General features: G+C 57.5%; 9 protein-coding genes across 9 annotated transcripts; 6 read left to right on the top strand and 3 right to left on the bottom strand.

Moving 5' to 3' along the window:
- Positions 1 to 57: 57 nt before the first annotated feature.
- CGCS363_v008150 (uncharacterized protein) lies at positions 58 to 538 on the top strand (the record flags this gene model as incomplete). Its single annotated transcript, XM_036639999.1, has 4 exons — positions 58 to 104; positions 188 to 272; positions 350 to 410; positions 477 to 538. The coding sequence occupies 4 exons, from the start codon at positions 58 to 60 to the stop codon at positions 536 to 538; spliced, it is 255 nt and encodes an 84-aa protein (XP_036494066.1).
- A 309-nt stretch (positions 539 to 847) lies between these two features.
- clc1 (Clathrin light chain) lies at positions 848 to 1,680 on the bottom strand (the record flags this gene model as incomplete). Its single annotated transcript, XM_036639998.1, has 3 exons — positions 848 to 1,309; positions 1,362 to 1,588; positions 1,638 to 1,680. 3 exons carry the CDS (start codon positions 1,678 to 1,680, stop codon positions 848 to 850), a joined length of 732 nt encoding a protein of 243 aa, XP_036494747.1.
- Positions 1,681 to 2,574: 894 nt separating this feature from the next.
- CGCS363_v008148 (UPF0400 protein) lies at positions 2,575 to 3,968 on the top strand (the record flags this gene model as incomplete). Its single annotated transcript, XM_036639997.1, has 4 exons — positions 2,575 to 2,672; positions 2,730 to 2,821; positions 2,874 to 3,074; positions 3,121 to 3,968. The coding sequence occupies 4 exons, from the start codon at positions 2,575 to 2,577 to the stop codon at positions 3,966 to 3,968; spliced, it is 1,239 nt and encodes a 412-aa protein (XP_036494748.1).
- Positions 3,969 to 4,753: 785 nt separating this feature from the next.
- Positions 4,754 to 7,141, top strand: CGCS363_v008147 (ATP-dependent permease MDL2; the record flags this gene model as incomplete). Its single annotated transcript, XM_036639996.1, has 1 exon — positions 4,754 to 7,141. One exon carries the CDS (start codon positions 4,754 to 4,756, stop codon positions 7,139 to 7,141), a length of 2,388 nt encoding a protein of 795 aa, XP_036493918.1.
- A 654-nt stretch (positions 7,142 to 7,795) lies between these two features.
- CGCS363_v008146 (putative monoglyceride lipase) lies at positions 7,796 to 8,749 on the top strand (the record flags this gene model as incomplete). Its single annotated transcript, XM_036639995.1, has 2 exons — positions 7,796 to 7,861; positions 7,916 to 8,749. The coding sequence occupies 2 exons, from the start codon at positions 7,796 to 7,798 to the stop codon at positions 8,747 to 8,749; spliced, it is 900 nt and encodes a 299-aa protein (XP_036493919.1).
- A 737-nt stretch (positions 8,750 to 9,486) lies between these two features.
- MTP5 (Metal tolerance protein 5) lies at positions 9,487 to 10,944 on the top strand (the record flags this gene model as incomplete). Its single annotated transcript, XM_036639994.1, has 2 exons — positions 9,487 to 10,238; positions 10,308 to 10,944. The coding sequence occupies 2 exons, from the start codon at positions 9,487 to 9,489 to the stop codon at positions 10,942 to 10,944; spliced, it is 1,389 nt and encodes a 462-aa protein (XP_036493920.1).
- Positions 10,945 to 11,269: 325 nt separating this feature from the next.
- Positions 11,270 to 12,560, bottom strand: CGCS363_v008144 (uncharacterized protein; the record flags this gene model as incomplete). Its single annotated transcript, XM_036639993.1, has 2 exons — positions 11,270 to 11,899; positions 12,522 to 12,560. The coding sequence occupies 2 exons, from the start codon at positions 12,558 to 12,560 to the stop codon at positions 11,270 to 11,272; spliced, it is 669 nt and encodes a 222-aa protein (XP_036493921.1).
- Positions 12,561 to 15,527: 2,967 nt separating this feature from the next.
- Positions 15,528 to 18,225, top strand: gyg-1 (Glycogenin-1; the record flags this gene model as incomplete). The annotated part of the gene is made up of 9 exons (XM_036639992.1): positions 15,528 to 15,566; positions 15,640 to 15,667; positions 15,725 to 15,831; positions 15,919 to 16,503; positions 16,558 to 16,663; positions 16,869 to 16,968; positions 17,019 to 17,736; positions 17,812 to 17,898; positions 17,974 to 18,225. 9 exons carry the CDS (start codon positions 15,528 to 15,530, stop codon positions 18,223 to 18,225), a joined length of 2,022 nt encoding a protein of 673 aa, XP_036493914.1.
- Positions 18,226 to 18,629: 404 nt separating this feature from the next.
- On the bottom strand, positions 18,630 to 21,216 carry HRD1 (ERAD-associated E3 ubiquitin-protein ligase HRD1; the record flags this gene model as incomplete). The annotated part of the gene is made up of 4 exons (XM_036639991.1): positions 18,630 to 20,209; positions 20,257 to 20,941; positions 20,989 to 21,093; positions 21,193 to 21,216. 4 exons carry the CDS (start codon positions 21,214 to 21,216, stop codon positions 18,630 to 18,632), a joined length of 2,394 nt encoding a protein of 797 aa, XP_036493915.1.
- Positions 21,217 to 21,520: the final 304 nt, after the last annotated feature.

Genomic DNA, 21,520 nt, shown 5'->3' with positions numbered 1-21,520 from the left:
CCACGACGACGCAACCCACCAATATCCCCCGCGAAACTCGCAACTGAATCGATCAAAATGGCGTACGTGAACACCCGCATCCCAGAAAGCTGGAGGTTGATTGCGTGCGAATCGTGATTGTCAATGGCTGCCCGCCGAGAAGCGCAAGGAACCATATCATACGAGGGCATTTCTGACGTCCGCACAGTCTCGTCAACGCGAAGAACAAGGTCCCGGAGCTCCAGAAGTTCTACCAGACCGCCTACAAGGAGCACAACCGCCTCTGGAAGATCGTACGTCAGGCTGGCGCAGTCCCACGCCCGCAATCCTCCCACGGTGGTCTACCAGCCGACTGACTCCATTATCGCAGAACCCTCGCAGCCGTGTCTACATGATCCCCTACACCGTCGCCCTCTGGGGCACCCTCGGCCGTACGTCTCCCTATTCAGTCCCCCTCCTGATCCCTCTGGTGATGTCGTGTTGCTTACACTCTACAGTCACCCTGTACGGTGGTGTCCGCAAGGTCCTCGGCTACAACAGCTACTTTGGCAAGAACTAGATGGAGCACATAAGCCTTCCTTTAGCAAGACCGTTGGGCAGATTGTATGATTCGTAAGCCGATCAATAGACCGAATCAACACTAGACAGCACATTTCTTCTGTTGCACGCGATGTAGAGTCGACGAACACAGTGACGTCGCAATCAAGTTTCATGACTATGCCTGTCAGAATTACCAAATGGCAACCTTTCCCTGCTCCATCTTTTTTTGGCAGAAAAGGTCGTCTAAAGTACACGTGCTCTGTAGCCTGCGTATGGTATCGAACCTCCACGCGCGGCTCCCACCCATTTTCGTCATTTCCCATTATGTCTAGTAACCACTAGCTCCGGGTGCCTTCTCATCCTTCTTGAGGCTGACCAAGATCTCGCGGAAGCGCTCCTTGCCAGAGCCAGAGGCGCCACCCTTGGCGCCCTTTCCACTAACGTCGACCAGCTTTGCGATTCTCTCCCAGCTGGTTCCCCCAGAGACGGTATCCTCGCGACTGGCTAGGAACTGCTCTGCCTCCTTCCGTGCCTGGGAGATCTGCTTCTCCTTCTTGGCGTTGTAGTTGTTGTAAAAATCGTCAATATTCTCTCTGGCCTCCTTGACAGTCTCCTCGCGCTGCGCCGCGAACTGCTCCGCACGCTTCTCGATCTGGGCGTCTCGTTTCTCGCGCCATTCACGAATGACAGCGGGCTCCTCCTCTTCTTCGACGTAGGCGCTGTAGCCAGAGTTGTAGTTTACGCTGGAGGCGGTGATGCCGCCACCAGGGATGGCACCGGGGGCAACGGCCTGTTGGAGGGCTGTCAGTGAACGCAAACGCGGCCGGAACGAAGATGCAAACCTCGTTCTGGTTGGCGAGGTCGGGAAACTGCGACTCGAATGTGGACTCCTCTGCGATGACATTGCTGCTGCCGCCTCCACCGAGAAGATCATCGTCGCCGGGACCGAATGCGACGGCATCATCGCTCGTGGCGAACTGGTTGGCATCCTCGCCAAGGAGGGCCTTTTCGCGGGCCAGGAAGTCGTCGGCAGAGGGGGAGGCACCCGAGTCCTTGATGTCGGTCTGGGCTACGTGAGGATGTTAGACCTGGCATCAGTACCCTGAGTCTTCACGTACCACCCGAATCAAAGTCCTCCAGCGAGGGGAATCTGTCGGCCATTTTGGTGGTGTTGTATGTAAATAGAAAGGAAAAGGAGAAGGATGGTAGTAGTTGTGAGAGTCGCCGTCAGCAACTCAGATGTATTCGCAGCAAGTCTCACGGTAAAATCGCCCAAGATTCCGTTGATTCGAGGTCGTTTCGTTGGTTCGGGTGGGAGATGTCGACGTGGTAGGAGCGAAGGTGCGAAATGATAGGTAGGTAAGTAGGTACTTGACAGGTGACGCTACCTTGGTCAGGAGCGGTGATTGCCGTGTGCAGCATTCGGAGCTCTGCCCATCGGATAGTTGAATGTACCTTGAAAGGTACCTGCGTTGTGTCATCAGGGAAGTCCGTGCTGCGTCGTGGCTGGAGTCCAGTCACAGCCTTTACCTGCATAACCCCGGTACCGCGAATCGGATTTCTATTAAGGTAAGAGCAATCCGTCTGAGCCAGGAGCAAATGTTTTGATCCATCTTGACCTTTGAACTGATGCTCATACATTTCATTTCTCTTTCACCCGGCAAAACATTCAATTCATCTCAGAAAAGGAAGCATTTGATAGGTCTGCAGTCTCTCACTCGCGCCATTCGCTTTCGTCGTTCAAAAGACGCCTGATGTGCTGAACCGGACACTTTGCGCAAGCAGGGTGTTTGCTGCTGGAGTTTCAGCCCCCAGTGATTGATCGTAGACCTCTTGCGCCTGCTGTGGTTCTTCTCACTCTGGAGCACCCCAATCCTGCGCATCAAGACCCAAACCGCAGGTAGTGCCATAAGGTGCCCTCCACGGGAATCAATCGCCAACCGCCATCCAACGGAGCCCAGGGTTACTCGGATTGGCGACGTCGCGTCCGCAGAGCTCACTGCGCGTCCTCATCCCGTCTCATTCGCAGCCTAAACGCGATTTACCTGAGCAGTAATGGCATACAACGACGACGCCGTGCTGGCGAAGCTGTCGGCACTGAATGAGAGTCACGACAGTATCGCCACGGCAGCTCAATGGATCATGTTCCACAAGTAAGCTTTCTGGCTCCAGCTTGGTAACAATGATGGCACTGACACGACAACTCGTAGGAGGCATGCGGATCGCACAGTCCAGCTCTGGCTTCAACGTTTGCGGGACTCGTCAAGCACAAAACGGCTGAGCCTGATCTACCTTGCCAACGGTAAGCAGATGCTGGTCCGCCGCCTTGCCTTATTCTCGCTAACACGCCACAGAGGTGACCCAACAGTCAAAGGCGCGGCACAAGGAAGACTTTTTAGTCGCCTTCTCTCCCGTCGTCGCTGAAGCTACGGCATTGGCGTACAAGGGCGCGCCGGCCGAGATTCAGAACAAGATTAGAAGAGTCGTGGATGTCTGGAAGGACCGCTTCATTTTCGAACCCCCCATCCAGCAAGCCATCGAAGCGCGCATCGACGGTACGTCCATCAACGGCCGCTCAAGGGTCATACTAACATGTATCAGAGCTCGACAAGGCCCGTGGAACCGCGAAGGCAAGCTTTGGAGGGCCTGGCATCGGTGGCGGACCTTCAGTCCCAGCGGAGCTCATCCCGGTCGTAACCTCGTACCAGAATGCTTCGAAGCTCAACCTGCCCACGAAGACAGCCATCAGCACCGCCAACCAGGATTTTGAGAAGCTCACCGACCCGTCCACGCCAGTTCCCTCGGCGCCTGTCTATGCCGCACGCCTGAATGGTCTGCTCAAGAGTCTGGCAAGCGCAGAGGGTGCCGTTGCCGAGTGCGTCAAGGCCCGCAAGGATCTCATTGGCGAGTTGGAGAAGCTTCTAAGCGCGAACCAGGAGGCGCTTGTCAATGACGAGAAACAGTACGCCGAACTAACGAAGCGAAAGGCGGAGACTGAGGAGAAGAGACGTGAGGTCGAGCTCGCTATTATGCGTGGACTGCCAACACATGAGGCCTCTCAGTCGCCGGGCAACGGAACATCTGCGAGTCCAGAACCAGAGAGACCAGAGGTAGAAGCGCTCACGCCTCCACCGGTTGAAGCTTTCACGCCGCCTAGCGTGGAAGCGTTGACCCCTCCCCCGATCCACGATGAGCCGCCTGTTCTCCGAGAAGGTGAGGCAGATCGCGTGCGATCGGCGTCAAGCCAGGCTTTCCAGCCGCCTCCCGCTACTGGCATCGAGATGCTTTCGAACCTGGCTTCTCAGTATCAGTCCATTCCGGTATCAGCAAACGGATCTAACAAGAGGCGCCGGCTAGACGGGGACGATTTCCCTGACCTTGGGGGAGACGACGGAATCGACGCCGATGTGGCAGAGATGCTCCGCAAGGACAGCAACGCCACAGCTTAAGAAATGTCGCTGGGGACTTTATCTGACACGCTTTAATGCAGAACATTTGGGGTAGTCAGAGGAGCATGTAATGTTAGGAGGTACTTTAGAGAGCGGCCGGAAGGCGTCTTGGTTTATATGGCCGTGACCAAAGACTGGGCTGATTTGAAGTCATTCACGGTATAGTTATTCGGTTTTGAAGTAACATCATCATCCTAGTCAGCAGGCTACGGCAACGCTGGAGCATGCAGTGCATTGAGAGAGCTATGGGGCCGGCTGCACGCAGGCCCGACTTGGCGATCCCCCGGCTTGGGTCCTGCAGCATCGCACCACTTGTGAGAGCAACAGGGCTGAGTTTAATAAAAGTCAAATCAGTCGCGATTACAAAGAAGGACGCAAAAGAATGCGTGACGGAGCAAAGCGGATGAGGCCAGTGTGTCAATCACGCGGGTGCATCGTGAGGTTCGTACGGACTAACGCTTAGAGCTCTGTATTTCCGGCCTCGGCAGAAACGGAAGGCAACGGGGCGGGGAGGGCTTCGGCGAAGACACTGCCGGCCCGACTATCGCCGAGAGGCCCGGTTGCTGCAGGCTGCAGCGCGTGTCAGCAACCCCCCCTCCCCCCAGTGCATGGTAAATTTTGAACCAGACCGATGACGGAATCTTAAGCCTCTTCCAGCAGCCAGCTATGGCCGGATGCATGCGCAATTCGTTCAACCATTCCGTATGATGAAGCAGCCTTGTCCCGCACCTCCTAACTATGCGCCGCCCATGAGATAGACAAAAATCATTCCATACCATTTCGAAATGGCCACGGGGGCAGCGCGAACAGCGGTGCTGCTCCCGCACCGCGTCGGGTGCTGCAAAGCGGGCTCGCTGCTGGCGTCCATCCCCGGCCTGCGCAGCGCTTCGACGACGACGCCTTCAGTCATTCAACATCCACTCTTTTCGCCCGCCAGAAGCTACAGCTCGAAGCCCTCTGGGCAAATCATCACACCTTTGTGCGCCCGCGCTTTCGGTACCGGGTTACGACCGACAACATCCTCTCGAAACCCTCAAATCCCCATCTCCATCGCCGTTGTGCGCTATTTCTCGGCCGGATTACGCGCCCAGAAAGATATCCCCGCCCCGACAAAACTTGAAACAACAAAAGAAGACGAGCATGGCTCCAGACGGACTGAGCCGATGGAAAATCCGGAACATGACGACTTCCAGAAGAGCGAGAGAGCGGCCAAAGCGGCCCAGGTCAACCTGAGTGCGAAGCTGTCAAAGGAGGGCAAGACTCAGGGTAAGGCTGGATTCTCCGAGATCTGGCGATTGATCAAGATCGCGCGTCCGGAGCTGAGGTGGCTGGGGCTCGCCATGGTCTTCCTCGTGATTTCGTCCAGCGTCACCATGTCTATTCCCTTTTCCGTCGGCAGAATTCTCGACATCGCAACCAAGGACCCGTCAGAAGATGCCCGTTTGTTTGGTCTGACCATGCCACAGTTCTTCATGGCTCTGGGCACCATTCTGACGATCGGGGCCATGGCTAACTTTGGTAGGGTGATTCTTCTCCGCATCGTCGGCGAGAGAGTGGTCGCCCGGCTGCGATCCCAGCTGTACAGGAGAACCTACGTACAAGATGCCGAGTTCTTCGACGCGAATCGTGTGGGAGACCTCATCTCTCGCCTCAGCTCGGATACAGTCATTGTGGGCAAATCCATCACCCAGAACATCAGCGACGGTTTGAGAGCCTTGTTCAGCGGAGGTGCCGGCTTCGTGGTCATGGTTTGGTTGAGCCCGAAGCTCACCGGCCTTCTGCTCATTATGCTGCCGCCGGTCGCCGTCGGGGCCTTCTTCTACGGTCGTTCGATCAGGAACATCAGCAAGGGGATCCAGAAGAACCTGGGCACACTGACCAAAATCGCGGAGGAGCGTCTCGGGAACGTCAAGACCAGCCAAGCATTCGTCGGCGAGGTTCAAGAAGTCTCTCGGTACAACCGCCAGGTCAAGAAGATTTTCGCCCTCGGCAAGAGAGAGTCGACGGTCGCCGCGACGTTCTTCGCCTCGACGGGTTGGGCCGGCAACATGACGATTCTCGCCATGCTGATCGTTGGAGGCAACTTTGTGCGCAACGGTGCCATGACCTTGGGAGATCTCACGTCATTCATGATGTACACGGCCTTTGCGGGTTCCAGCCTGTTTGGCCTCTCGTCGTTTTACTCGGAACTGATGAAGGGGGTCGGCGCCGCCAGCCGTCTGTTCGAGCTCCAGGACAGGAAGCCAGGCATCTCGCAGACCGTGGGGCTCAAAGTCCAGTCAGCGCAGGGCCCTATCCGCTTCTCAAACGTATCCTTCGCTTATCCCACGCGCCCGGCCGTCAAGATCTTCAACGACCTCAACTTCGAGATCCCCTCCGGTAGCAACGTCTGTGTCGTGGGGCCCTCTGGCGGAGGGAAGTCAACCGTCGCGGGTCTTTTGTTGCGCTTCTACAACCCTACGTCTGGTTCCATTACCATCAATGGCGTGGACATATCCAAGATGAACATCAAGTCGCTGCGACGTCGCATTGGCATGGTGGCGCAGGAGCCTGTTCTGTTCTCCGGCACTATTGCGGAGAACATATCCTACGGGAAGCCCAACGCCAGCAGAGCCGAGATCGTTGCGGCAGCCCGCAAGGCGAACTGCAACTTCATTAGCGATCTTCCCGCTGGCTTGGACACACAGGTCGGCGCCCGGGGATCGCAGCTGTCTGGCGGTCAAAAGCAGCGCATTGCCATCGCGCGCGCTCTGATCAAGGACCCCGATATTCTCATTCTGGATGAGGCAACGTCCGCATTGGATGCCGAGTCCGAGACTCTTGTCAACGCTGCTCTGGCGTCGCTGCTCAAGGGCAGGAACACGACGATTTCGATTGCACACCGACTGTCGACGATCAAGCGATCCGACCTAATCATTGTCCTCTCCAACGACGGCAGAGTCGCCGAGATTGGCAAATACACCGAGCTCTCGGCCAACCCAGAGAGCGCATTCAGCAAGCTCATGGAGTGGCAGATGAGCGGCGGCGAGATCCCCGAGTCCCGTAGCGACCGAGGCCACATCACCGAAGAGGAAGAGATTGAATCGGACCTTGAACGCGAAGAGGTCGATGAGGAGGATGTCGACGTCGACACTAGTAGCAAAAAGGAGAAGGCTGGCGAGGAGCAGAGGTAAATCGGAGATGCCGGGCTGGCTGGCTGTACTGTTGTTTCCTAGTGTTTTATATCATGCAAAACGGCGCCTGAACGTTCGAGGCGGGTTGCAGCAACGGAGGAACCGTGCTGCTCGGTGCGGCACACGCTGTCAAACCATGTATCACCAGATAGTTATTCACAATTATACAGCATCATAGAACAACCCCACTCGACCTGGAAGGACGTCTGGAGGCTGCTGGACAAGAACCGAGATAAATTAATAAGCCTAAAGGTTTGGTAGCATCGCACTGCTCATGATGTTGGTCACTCCATCAATTCGCCTCAAGCTTGGAAGTTTTAAATTCAACGAAGTCCGGATAGATATTGAGGTCTAGGTAGTACTGCATGAGTATTGCCAATACTGGGGGCGTTGAGCTCCCATGCCGCAAGCGGAGTCCTGTCATGACTGTTGGTCAGTGCCTCCACCACTTGACTACTTGGGGATGGCATTGTCTTGCGTCCCCCACGGCACGTGAAAGTACCCCGACAAGGGAGAGGGTCCCTGAATGCTTTTCATCACAAACCAGAGAGCTCTCACAACAAACACAGCACGACGTCGTGGCTTACTACCCGTAATATTCATCACTCGGGCATCGGAGCCCATCTCACATACTTCTTTTAACCAGATTACATCATGGCGAGCGAGACTGAAGGCACTTTCGAGGTTGAAGGTCAGAAGCTCCACACCAAGACCTACACAGTGAGTTCAACGTCACCTTGACACTACATCGACCCAGTAACTAAGGTCCATCAGCCCCAAGGCCCCATCAAGGCCAAGCTCATCTTTGTTCACGGCTTCAGCGATCACATCGGACGCTATCCGGAGCTTTTCTCTTACCTTGCAGGCCGTGGCATCCAGGTTTTCGCCTGGGACCAGCGTGGATGGGGCCGTAGCGTGACCAAGCCAGCCGAGAGAGGCCTTACGGGGCCAACATCTCGCGTCCTCTCCGATGTTGCCGCCTTCATCCGCGACAAGCTGCCATCGCCGGATGCGCCCGTGTTCGTCTTGGGCCACTCCATGGGCGGCGGCCAGGTCCTCGCCCTCGCCAGCGACCCGCAGTATCAGGAGCTTGTCGGCCAGGTCCGCGGTTGGCTGCTCGAGAGCCCCTTCATCGCCTTCACCCCCGGCGAGGAGCCTAGCTTCCTGAAGGTCTTTTTCGGCAAGCTTGCCAGCCGCCTGCTCCCGACGAAGCAGCTCGTTAATGAGATTCCCGCTGAAAACCTGACGCGGGACAAGGCGGTGCAGCAGAGCATCAAAGATGACGACCTCATGCACAACACCGGTACGCTTGAGGGTCTAGCGGGCATGCTGGAGCGGACGGACGCGCTGGCCCACGGCAAGCTCAGTCTGAGCCCCAACGTCAAGAGCCTTTGGCTAGGCCACGGCACCGAGGACAAGACGACGTGCTTCAATGCCAGTAAGAAATGGTACGGCGCGCAGAGCATCGAAGATTGCACGCACAAGCCGTACGAGGGTGCGTACCATCAGCTGCATGCCGATCTTTGCAAGGAAGAGTTCTTCAAGGACGTCGGAGACTGGATTCTGGAGCGCGCGGGTGACTCGGCGAGGCCCGAATCCAAGTTGTAGGAAACTTGGGTTTGCGAGGGTCATCTAGCCTTTTATGACAGTCGGATTTGCCACCTGGAATTTTACACTTCTCGTCGGTTTGCCTTTACATGGCTACGGCATCTTACAGACTCATGTTCCTTCATATATTGCGTCTAGCGGTGCAGATTGGTTGCCCTCGCATGTGCTGACGTCTGCCCTCATGTTGTTGTCACTGCCATGATAGCCGCAGAGATTCGGGACTTTTGCAACGTTGCCACTATGCTCTTGCAAGTCATCCAACCACGTAACAGAAATCCTCCCATCAAAGACAGCACCCATGCGTAGATACTTGGCCGAGCGTGCTCTGGTATCGCGACGGCAGCTCCTGCCGAGGCTCGTGTGATGAGCTAAGAGGCGACAGAGCGGAAGGAACAGTTGGCTCAAGGACAACTCTTTCGTGGGTAAACGTCAACAGTCGCTTCCGTTCCCCGCAACGCCCACGAAGCATCTGCGTCGACCAAGGTACCGTAGCTTCCCTCGAAACTTCAACAGGTCGTCTTGTTAGCTCGCCACATTCATGTTTATTCTGACTGGTCAGATCTGGATGCAAGCTTCAGGTGGCCAGCAGCGGACGGCCGGTTTCCACTCGCCCTCTATCCTCAAGCGCGTCAACCCCCACGGTCAACCAGGCTCGTCACACTTCCCCGAGGTTTCTGAAGACTTTGCAGGAACAGCTCCTTCGTTCGCCATCTTGTAATCCTCACGCTACCGCCGCCATGGAGCCCGACCTATCCAAAAGTATCACTATGCACCCGTATCCTTTCCACTTCAACACACCTTCGCATCTCGCCAACACGTCTCGAAACTCATCTCGGAGTGTTTCTTCGAATATCAGCAGCGAAGAGGTCCCGGCCAATGCAACTAGTACAGCTTTGGAGACCACCTTTCGTGCCAAGAACAAGACGAACGCGTCAGGGTTAAGGCACACCTCGGATGTCACTGACGTCGAATGCCAGTCTCGTGTGCCCGGGGGAGGCACCGAGCCCGACCCCTACGGTCTATCCCGCGCCTTCAAGACCCCGGAGGGGCTTGCTCAAATCAAAGCCGACACGTCTCAAGTGAGAGAACCACGGCATACCAAGATTGGCCCGTGGCGCCGGAGCAGACAGGTTCAGAAATATTACGAAACCCAGAATGCGGCGATCGAGCGCATGCTCAAGTCCGTCGACGACCATGTTGCCGACGCACGCCAGGAAGCCGGCGACAGCCATCTCCGGTTTAGGATAGCCATATGGGGCTCTTTTGGTACCAGCATTGTCCTAGCAGCCCTCCAGCTGCATGCTGCCATCAAGACGGAATCGTTGTCTCTGATAACCACAACGGCCGATGTCATCTTCGAGCCGTTGAGCTACCTGGCCTTGATCCTATCCGCCCGCACCACCAAGAAGGTCAACCCCCGGCGCTTCCCAGCGGGCAAGTCTCGCCTAGAGACAGTTGGAAACATCATATTCTGCAACTTGATGATGAGGTGAGTGGCAGCACAAAGGACTAGACAATTCTGTCCCTGGGGAGCTGACGATCCGCCGGCTTCTCTTAGTCTCTCGATGGTTATCATCGCCTTTGCCGCCCGCGAACTCAGCGATACTACGTCGGATAGGCATGTTAGGAATCTCAAGTCCGAGGCCGTCATTTCTCTCTGTGTAGCCTTCGGCACCAAGCTGGTTCTGTTCATCTACTGCTTTTCCCTGCGAAACCGATATTCCCAGGTCCGGGTTTTGTGGTCTGACCATCGTAACGCTCTTCTGGTCAACGGCTTCGGAATCCTCACCTCTGTCGGCGGATCACTGCTTAAATGGTGGATTGATCCGGCCGGTGCCATGATACTGTCCATGATAGTGATTATCCTATGGTCGCGCACCGCCATCGCCGAGTTCTTGTTGCTCGTGGGTGTCACAGCCTCGGTCGAGACGCAGCAACTCATCACGTACGTCTGCCTGACTCACTCTGAGGCGATACAGGCCATCAACACGGTGTGCGTTTATCATTCCGGGCCGCGCTTGATTGCAGAGGTTGACATAGTCATGGACCGAAAGAACACTTTGGCCGATGTACACGGCGTCGCCGAAGCACTGCAGGTCAAGCTTGAAAGCTTGCCAGATGTCGAGCGAGCCTATATACACCTTGATTACGAGATGACTCACAAGCGGGACCGCGGACTGAAGAAGGATCTGTAGCATCGTTCAGCTTGAAGACTGCCAAACAGCGTCTGCTGAAACGGGGGCCTGAGATTGGATGAGCCAGATGCTTGATATCAATAGATGATTATGATTATTCCTTGTCGCTGTTTACAGTCTATATTGAAACCCATATATCGTTTGCACCTGTTTATCATCATTCGTTCGATTCTCTCATGCAGAGAACGCTTTATGGACGCCAGGCCAAGGAGCCTGAGCCCCAGATAAAGCAGTGCTGGCCGTAGCTAGCGTTGCAGAAAGCGCACACTTTGATTCTCCCAGATTCTGCGACCGGTTAGCATCGTGACGATCATGCGCGTATGGCTCATGGAGGCAGACCTTTCTCAAGATCCCACAGGCCATTGCTAAGCATCAGGTACGCCTCCCGAGCGTCTGCGGTATCCGGCAACGCGCTGTTTCCCCCGGCCTGGCTGCTGCAGACGCGGGCCAGCTCCGCTCCGGTGGATGCCCTGCCTTCTCCAGCAGCGAGAGTGAGCCAGTGGTGGCAGAGGCAGGCGCCGCGGAAGGTGATGGACGCAAGTTGAAGAATCGTCGACCTCCGGAGGAGTGACGGGAAGAAGGTGGCCAGATCCAGCGGGTCGACCTTGTTCTCGCCCCTGGCGCATAGTTTTAAACCCACCACGAAGTCATTCTGGCGATAGAGGACGGGGGTAGCCTCGCGGTTGATCTGACGGCACGTCTGCAGCACCTCGACGTGAGGCCGCCTGTGAGTCAGCGGCACTGTGCGTGCTGTGGGCCGAGGGGCACGCAGGTAGGCGTTTTGGTGCTCCGGCGGCTCGACTTTTACGCGGAGCTGACGTCGGCTGCTGGACACTATGACGGGCTCTGGGGAGAGGAGGAGGAGCTCGTAGATGTCTAGGCGAAGCTCGTAAGGGAGATCGAGAAGGGTTAGGCGCCGCGGGCTTGGCTCCGAGGCGGCGGCGGGCTGGAGCGGCTACAGACAGGAAGGGGGAATACAGTTAGTCCCGCTCGACTAGACCTTTTTCTTTTTTTTTTTTCCTTTTCAAACGGGAAGCAAGCAGAAGCCACACAAACAAGGCATGCGGGAAATTGAAGGCGGTGCGGTAATGTGCAGATGAGAGAGGACGGGGGTTGCTGGAAGGCCTAGTCCGACATGTCGATATGTATGCCGTACCGGATGGACCCTGGGTGCAGATCGGTGGCACAGGTACTCGGATACATATTCCGCTCGCCGGCATGGCGTACCGGGCGGTAAAGTTGAGTATTTCACAGGGCGGCCTCTCGAACCAAGTCGAAGCGAGGTTGGAGATGCTGCGCGGTGTCGTTATGGTGTGCTTGGCATATGTGTGACGTAGGCAGGGGCGGTCGTGAGATCGGTTTCCCCGGATGATCCACACTCGTGACCAGCAATCTCACTGCTGAGGATATCGTGGGGACTCGACGAGGGCTAACGTGGATGGAGGGTACATGCCCGGCCATGCAGCAGTGGTACGAAGGAGAGTTGCATGGCAATGGAGCAAATGAGGGTGCGACTGCAAAGGGGGGACCACGGCGGGTAAGGTAGATGGAGCAGGACGGTGAAGATCAGGACTCACTAGCTGGGGCTGCAGCTCGAACGAGTGATCGGAGGACATGGCTCCCTCTGGGCCTCTCTGCCTCTGGCTCTGCCTCTGCCTCTGGCTCTGGACAGCTCTGAATGGCCAAGTCTGGATTGTCAATCAAAGGTTGATGATGGACGGATGGATGGGGGCCTCTTCTCCTTTTTGGGGGCAGAGCGGCAGAAGGTGATGGACCCTTGGCCTGGGGTTGTGAGATGGGCGGCACAGAAGGGATGAATGACGATGCAGCAGCAAGTCGGTTCTGGGTTGATGGGCCGGCGGTCGAAACCTGGAACGGATGGGAAAAAGGACGAGGGGAGTGCGGATTTAATCCAGCATTCGGGCCGGCACGGTCTTCATTCCAGCGTCTGTGTTTTCTGGAGGAGGTGAGGCACGGTACTGTCAGCACCTCGGCGCCTTCAGCCCGTCCGCAGGCAAGGCAAAGGCAGACGAGCTCGAGACACGAAGACGGGACGAGTCCTGGCTCACTGTTGTCTTGCTCGAGGTGGCCGCCGAGAGCGGTCTCTCCAACAAAGGGAGACGCGGAGAGGCAGAGGCAGGCTAGCCCACTTGCAGCGGGCATAACTAGCCGCATGGATGCTGGGTTTGAACTCTGCGGGAGCTCCAGCCTCCAGCCTCCAGCCTCCAGCCTCCAGCGTCCCGTCCTGTCCTTCACGTCAGTGGCAGGCAGGACCTGGCGGGAGGATGTGGCGGGTGCGGGGAAGCTTTGGGGAAGACGGTCTGCCACCTCGTCTCAAGTACGAATAACCTGGGCATGGAGCTGTGCACTTTAAGACGCAACGATGGAAGTGACGGTGGGGGTTGGGCCGGCAATAAGACGAGCAGAGCATTGGCAGAGGCAGGGCAGAGCAGAATGCTTTGGCTTCGCCGTTACGACATTGCACTGACTGCAGGTGGATGGCAATGCGCATAGGTTAGGTTAGGTTGGGTTAGGTTGTTGTTGTTGTTATTATTATCGTCCAGCCTGCGGACCTGGGTCCATCTCAGACGGCCCATGCAAAGATAGAACGCTGTTGTGGCTCTTGTAATTCAGTCTAATTCCATTGAATTTTTCTTGTTATACGCGAAGCACCTAGCTTGCTGCATCTTAGCTCTGCTTAGCTCGCCAGGGAGGGATACCTACACGATAGCGGCCGCTTCTCCTCATCTCTCGTCTCCTCACGTGTCTCAACCAGCATGGAATGCCTCCTTATGAGCTTTGCCATTGAGCCCGTCACCTATTGTCGACGAACCACTCTCGTGAAGCAATGACACCCCGTCCTGGGGCCAGAAAACCGCACCAGATGAGGTGTCTTGCACCCTCCACATCCGCGGCGGGCATGGAACCCTGCAAGGCGTCGACGCGGAATCCCGGGAGGTGACGGGTTGTGGAACAGGCACAGGTGCGTCGACGGCCGAGAATCAGCCCCGAACGGTGGAAGAATGGGCAGAGATATTTCTGTCTCTCAATGCCGCAGGTTCGGGAATGAAATGGTAGCACAAATGTCGCGCGGCGTGTTGAAGGGTTTTCAGAGGCATCGGAGGATAAAGGAGGTGCTCCTCGAGCCCGCACAAGGCATCGCTTGAGAAGAAGAAGTGAAGTGGCCACGGCACAGCGCTTGAGGTATGTATGTACGGATACCTTACACCACACCATGCAATCTTCTCTTGGATACCCAGGGTAGGTGAGTAGGCAGGCATGCCATTGGCGTCTGAACAGGGGGAAAAAAGGTGGGAACTTCTCACTCAAGCCGAAGCGTCATTCTGGTGGTCCAGCCAGAGAGAGAGAGAGAGAGAGAGAGAGACCCGGCAGAGTGTTTGATGGAAGTTGGCCACCCACTGGATCAGAGATCAGAGAGCAGAGGCGAAACATCGTCTCAGCTTTGAGGTCCTCGGTGCACTCTTCTCTCCTCATGCATCTGGGTATCATCGAAGAAGAGGCGGTCTGAAATCACCATCATCACCATTTCCGCCGCTGACTTGCTCGACAGTCTCGACAGTATCCATCCGTAACTGCCACCACTACCACCTCATCCTGCCGCAATCTCCTGCCATGCTGCAACGGCCTTGCTAGTGCTGCACTGCTGTTTGCCACGACCCGGCCCACCTCGACCTCTCTGTCCTATCTGGCCCTGCAGCGCTCTGGGGTCTTTCGCCAGCGCCCCTTGTCGCGCATCGTCGCTTTCCTTGCTGGCGATACATGTTCGGTTTTTTTTTATTGTATCACGACTATTATTCGTCGACCAAAGAAGTAGACCTGCCCGAGACTCCTTGCCATTGGTAGTCTCTTCTCTGCGACGTCCACCCGAGGTACGTCCTTTTCTCACGCTACACACTTTTTTTTTTTTTTTTTTTTTTTGCTGTGCGATGATATCTGAAGCTTCTCGCGGGAGAGGGGAAAAAAAAACTCGCATCGTATCGCGACTAACACGTACTCTTCGCTAACGATATATAATTACGGGCCACAGACATATCAACCGACCAGTTCCCGTCCCGCCTGCACGCATGCTCGCTTGCAACGGACGTCAACAAATTCCTCGCCCCTACTCATAATCTCTGGATTTCCTGCTTCTTCGTCTCCTCCTTCCCCTCCCTTCCTCTCCCCGTCCTCGTGCAGCCTCCAAGGATCCTTGGGGCATCACCAACTGAACACGAGCACAGCAAGGTACCCCCGGCTTCCTTGCGTCTTGTGCCCACCTCGGAGCTCTGCTCCCACCTACGAATACTCCACGCCTCCTCTTCTCTCCGCACCGCAAGTGGACTCGACCTGGACCTGGACCTGGACCTTGACCTGGACCCAGAGCGCACGGCACCTATCCCCGCCACACGCTCCCATCAGTGGCCCAACTTCAACTTTTGCCGTGCTACACCACCAATTCTGACGGAGCACTTGTGTTATATTGTCCATGGCCTTTCGCTGACGCCCGCACCTGTCTTTGTCTCGCTCTTTTTTTTGTGTGTCCGTTTGGCTTCGCGTCTGTCTCGGAACGCCTCGTCTTCACAATGGCGGCCCTTCGCGGAGGCGATCAGGTCTATGCAACGGTTCGTGGGGCTCAACCGTCGATGCAAAAACCCCAAAAAAGTAAACAAACAGCTAATCGCCAGCCTTCCATAGCTCCTGTTGAACGACACATACCTTCCAGGTACGCCCAGCCCGCTCAATCCGCTTCCTGTGTCGTTGCTCACACTTTTGGTGCTAGGCGCACTAGTTCTTGCTCATTCTTTGCGCGATGCCGGCACCTCGAGACAGCTCGCCGTCTTGGTCACGCTCGATACCGTCTCCGCTGAGGTCATCACCGAACTCAAGGTGAGCTGAGCTCCCGTGCGAATATCTCCACTCCCGCCACACTCTGAGCTTCCCCGAGCTTCGTGCTAATCACCAGCTGGCTTCCAGGCCGTCTACGACCATGTCATCCCTGTGCCGAGAATACGAAACGACCGACCCGCCAACCTCTACCTCATGAACCGCCCCGACCTGCACTCCGCCTTTACCAAAGTCAACCTGTGGAGACAGACCCAATTCTCCAAGATTGTCTACATTGACGCCGATGTCGTTGCGTACCGGGCTCCCGACGAGCTGTTCGACATCGCCGCGCCCTTTTCTGCGGCGCCCGACATTGGTTGGCCGGACCTCTTCAACACAGGTGTCATGGTGCTCAGCCCCAACATGGGCGACTACTATGCGCTCATGGCCATGGCCGAGCGAGGAATCTCGTTCGACGGCGCCGACCAGGGTTTGTTGAACATGCACTTCAAGAACACGTACAACCGCATCAGCTTCACCTACAACGTCACTCCTTCGGCGCACTACCAATACGTCCCCGCCTACCGCCACTTCCAGTCGAGCATCAACATGGTCCACTTCATTGGTCCCGACAAGCCCTGGTTCAAGGGCCGCCAACCGAGCCAGACCGACTCGCCTTTCGAGGACATGGTCGGCAGGTGGTGGGCCGTCTATGATCGCCACTACAGAGCCACGGTGTGTCCCACAAACCACTTGTCCAGATCAGATGCTGACGGAGGTCAAATTCAGGAGACGAAAGCTGCTGCCCCTCCACAGCATGACAACGTCCCGGAAATTGTACAATACTTCACCAAGGGAGAATTCCAGCCGCAAGTTGCTCATGTAGCATCAACGGGTGAGCATTGTCGCGTCGCGCTGCCTTCCCCCACAGGATGCCCGTGACCATGGCCCCTCCCATCCGCACCAGTATCACGGATCGCTGCCCCGTGACCCTGGTCGAGGACCTCGGTCTGAGATTGCGTATCAGGCTGGCCCCTCGTTACCCCCTTCCAGCGAGTCTTTTCATGTTTCTCCCAGACCGCAAGCTGAGACTTGACCAGAGCAGGTTCCAGCGCACCAGGAGCGAGGTCCATCACCGCCACCTGCGGAGCCGCCGCGAGAGCCAAGCCACCCCCCCGTGCCAGCATGGGATGCTCAGAGGTATGTTTCTCACTGCCCATCTGTGCCAGACCTTGGACTAAGCGGCCTAGACAACCGCCCCCCGCAGACTCGAGGCCGGAGGCTCTCAACTTCCCGTCGCAGGTGTATGAAATGTCTCAGGATACCGCTCCGTTTGTGCCCCCCGAACGATACCCGAGCCCGCCGCGCAACATGTGGTACGAGGTCCCCAAGGAGAAGCCTGCGCCGCCGACGCAGAAGCCGCGACCCATCTTCCCCTGGGAGGTGAACCAGCCCAAACCGACCCGCATCTTTACCGGGGAACTGGCATCGCCATCGGCCGAGGAGCCCTCGAGCACACCAACTGGTGAGAAAACGGAGTCATCCGCATTCCAGGCTCTTGCTGAGCCGTCTCTTATAGGATCATCGACGACTGGCCAAAAGAGCGAGCCCAGCACCCCAGCCACCCCGACCATCAGAGTTGCCACGTCGGATCCTTGGAACGCCTTCACACGTACCAATGCCTGGGACGAAGTGCCCGAGATCGAGCGCTACGTCGAGGGTCTTCAGAAGCATCGTCGTGGGAGGAGCCAAGGGTCGCTGGGCGGCACACCTGTTGCGAAGGTGGCAAAGGAGCACGGGCTCAAGCTCACCGACTTCCCCAGCGTAGTCGACCGACCAAGTCTTCCAGTCACTCCCGCGCCGATTCGCCGGCCAAAGTTCTGGGGCGGTGGCGGCCCTGGTGCCAGCGAAGGTGACGACGAGGAGGAGCTGCCGGCCGCCCATGGCGTGCCGCCGCAGTCTGACTGGGTATGTGTACATGGAATCCGGTGGACCCCCGCAGACTGTCTTTGTGATGTGACTAACGTGCCGCGGATACAAAAGGACCCAGCAGTTCAGCTCCAGAAACTGGCTAAGCAGCAGTCTGAGGCTTTGCTGAAGAAGCTTGGTGGTGAAGGAGGTCCCGAGGGTGTGAGTCGCGAGATCCCAACACGCCCCTTGCCGTTCGGCTCTGAGGGTATTTTTTCACCTACTTATGTTGCGCAGTCATCTGGAGGGGTGGTGCTCAGCCCGCAGCCGGTAAAAGGCGGCGTTGCCTCGAGCATTGTGCGCAATATTGGTGGTGAGACGGATCACTCGACAGCAGCCCGGACCCCCGGCACCGTGTCGTCGTCGTCTGCCATTCCGGAACCGTCTTATCAGGGCCCGGGCGCCGCCTGGGAGAAGGGCGAAGACGTGCCGTTGAGGGAGACGCCCGCACTGCCCACGGAACAGGAGCGCGACGTGCTCGACACATGAGCTGGTGGGTGATGAACCGCGAGCTATCCCGTCTAATGTCTAATCGAGCAGCATTGATCTTGCGTGAAGCGTTGAGCGGTGGTGCGCAGGCGAAGAGCTGCTGGCTGGGCTGTGCTGTACTATAGCAACTGGCATGTTTAGCGACGAGTATAGTGTTGAGACGACTGGGGGGATTGGGCGCAGGAGTAGCGACGGGTACATATTCCATCATGTCCAACCACAGCGGCGCGCGTAGCAGTCATGTCTAATGGACCACGTACCTACCACATCTTTGGGTCAATAGTTGGTCATTCTTGTTGTTTTGCATTAAACATGCGCTAGTATTCCTACAAAAGTGGTATGATTTTTACACCAAGGCCAGATCCGCCCGAACGCCGCTGACTATGCCTACTGTCCCGCATCGTTTACTCATCGTCCTCGGCCTCCTCGACCGTGACAGCTTTGCCCTTGCCCTTGTGCCCGTCCTCCGCACTCTCCTCCCTTGCCGCGGCCGTCTCCGAGCTCCTGCTGGCGGGCTCATCTCGCCTTTCGTCGGCCGAAGACTCGGATGGCGCCGGATTGCCCAGGCCCGACAGCCCGCGGCCGTTGCCAAACAGTTGGTTGGCGCCGCCCCAGTTCGGGAGCACCGGGTTCGGAGCGATGACGGGGGGCGGCTCTGACCGGCCCGTAGACGCGCTGGAGCCGGGCACACTTTCTTGCCGTGGCTCGGGGAAGGTGGCGACAGTCTGTGCAGCCGGGCTGCTCGTCTCCGGAGCTTGCGCTGTGGTGGTTGATTGTTGTGTGGATGCAGGGGCTTCCGAAGTGCTCGTCTCGCCTGATGCAGAGGGTGCCGACTCGGGGAACGGCTGAGGGGCATACGATGCGGCCGTGCCGTCAAGTCGCTGGAGAGGCAGAAGAGACCATCCGGGAGGGATGACGACGCCCTCCGGGAGCTCGGCGCTGCCAGCGGGTATCGCGTTGGAGTGGTTGGGAGCCCCGTGTCTCGTCACGACAGGCCCGTTCACCCGTAGTGTTGGATGGATCGGGACCTGCGTCATTGGCATCGTCGGGAGCGGCAGTTGAGTCGCTCCGATGTTGACGACGGGAGCCGTGCCAGTGTTGGGCAGCATGTTTTGCGCCTGTTCCTGCTGCTGCTGGAGCTGGCGGATGCGGCCCAGCTCCGCCGTGAGAAGCTGGAGCGTCTGTAGCTCTTGGTGCATGTGCTGAAGAGACTGGACCTCACGTTGGATCATTTGCTCGAGGTGCTGAATCTGCCCGCGTATTGCCGACATGTTGTTAGCTCCCGGCGTCTGCGCGGCTGGGGTGAAGGGGCCGGCTGGGGCTCCTTGGCCGAGGGGCGTCGGGATAGCCTCTGGCGGGACGCCCATCTGCTGGGCCAGCTGCTGCATGTTCTCGCCCTGAGCGAACCCGAGGCGGAGCGGACCGAGCTGGAACACCCGGGCGGCACCGTTTCTCGGGGCTTGCTGCGCAGGCTGTCCGCCCGGGGCGGCTGGCGCGTTGTCCGCGGGTGGTTGCTGACCGGCAGGGGCCGCAGGCGCAGCTCCGAGTCCGCCCAGCCCGATTCTGGCGAGAACCGCCTCGCGGTTCTGTGGTGCAGCAGCATTGTTGTTGACGACGACGGGGCTCCTGCAGGTAGGGCAGACTTGTTGACGTTCCAGCCAGCTCTTGAGACACCCGAAATGAAGAATGTGTCCGCACGGGAGCTTCTTGGGGCGCACCCGTTCGACCGCTCCAGCGCTGGGATCCCAGGGGCGCATCTCCTCACGGCAGATGATGCACGTGTCCTCCCGCGACAGCTCTTCCTGCGTGGCATCGGGATACTTGTTCATGTCTTCGACGGCCTTGCGGTAGCGCCACAGAGCAGAGCCCCTCTTGATGACGGAGCGAGCGGTCATGAAGAGGTCACGCATGATGTGGATCGGAAGGCCGTAAAAGGTCAGGAGGATTCCAAAGAACACCAGGTAAATGGCGAGTTTGACGCAGTCTAGAGGGTTAGCGTAATGTCGGCGAAGCGGGAGTCGTCCGGCTTACCAGCAAACAGATCCAGTATCAGAATCCACTGGCCTTTGGCCTCCCACCCCGGAACCTCAATGTCCATCTCGTCAACGTCCTCCTCGCGAGGGAGATCCGTGTCGTCGCCTGCGCCGTTCTCATGCTCTCGCTGGCGAAGCAGCTCCTCGCGCTCCTCGCGGACCTGTCTTCGGCGCTCCTCCAGACGCTGTCTAGTCTGCGTCTTGATAATATTCTGTTCCATCACCGACACCATGTAGCGGATTCCGGTTCGTGCCGAGCACGTCGCCAAGACGGCGAATTCGAAGAGGAACATGACCATCATGTTGGGTCGCGCTTGTTGGATGACCGTGTTGACGGTGTATCGGAGAAGCCATATGTCGTAGACTAAGCTCAGGAGAAGCGAGATGCTGAGTCGGGTGTGGAAGAGGCCGGGGTTCGTGGGCGGTTGCTGCTCGAGGACCTCGACACGTCCGTCGCCAATCCAGCCCCAGACCTTGCCTGTCACCAGTGCGGTGAACATGACGAGGAACCATGCTCCAATCTCCTCGCGAAAGATTGTCATCGCCAGGCATGTTTCCGTGATCGCGAACCACGCCCTTTCTGAAAGCTGCTCAACCTCGACTTGTCGCAGCGGACCGTACAGCAGTCGCTGCAGGCCGTAAATCATGGTGCCGTAAATAAGGTAGATGAAGTTGACCAGGACCTGGACACGTCAGCGGAGCTTCTTCGCGATTGCACGGGACGACGAACCAGCAAGCAAAAGTTACTCTGCGCGAGGTAAACCATGGCCGAGTAAAAGTTCGCTCGTTGGTGGAAGGCCGAGACGACGACCGTGGCCGCCAGGGCCGTGGATACCTATCGAGGGTCAGCACGTTGGTCGTCCGAGAGGCGAAGTTGGAGGCTGGAGCTATGCGAACGAAGCTCGACAGCTCTCCAGCGGCACGAGGGACTTACCCCTGCGTACCACGCGAGCCTCATCTTCGCGTTCGATGGGCTAAAAGCACGGGATTTGTATGTCGAAATGAGGGCGGCCCTCAAGTGCCCATGGTGTTGATGCAAGCCAGAGAGAGTCCCGTTTGCGCTGTTGGCGTGGTGCGTCGGAGCTCGTAGTAGATGCCACGTTAGTGACAAGCATCCATCCATTCAACCGCTGTGGATTACCTGAGCAGTGACGCAGGACACCCCGGCAGGTGCTAGGCTGAGCACGTGATGGTTCGCCAGCAGGCTCGGAACTAGTTTAGGCCGATTCCGATGGAAGGCCCGGGCAATGGATCCGTCCGGG

The sequence above is a fragment of the Colletotrichum siamense genome (assembly GCF_013390195.1).
Source record: "Colletotrichum siamense strain Cg363 chromosome Unknown KSG_Cg363_contig05, whole genome shotgun sequence".
Taxonomy (NCBI): domain Eukaryota; kingdom Fungi; phylum Ascomycota; class Sordariomycetes; order Glomerellales; family Glomerellaceae; genus Colletotrichum; species Colletotrichum siamense.
The sequence above is the reverse complement of the archived record's forward strand: the minus strand, read 5'-3'. Positions and strand labels throughout refer to the sequence as shown.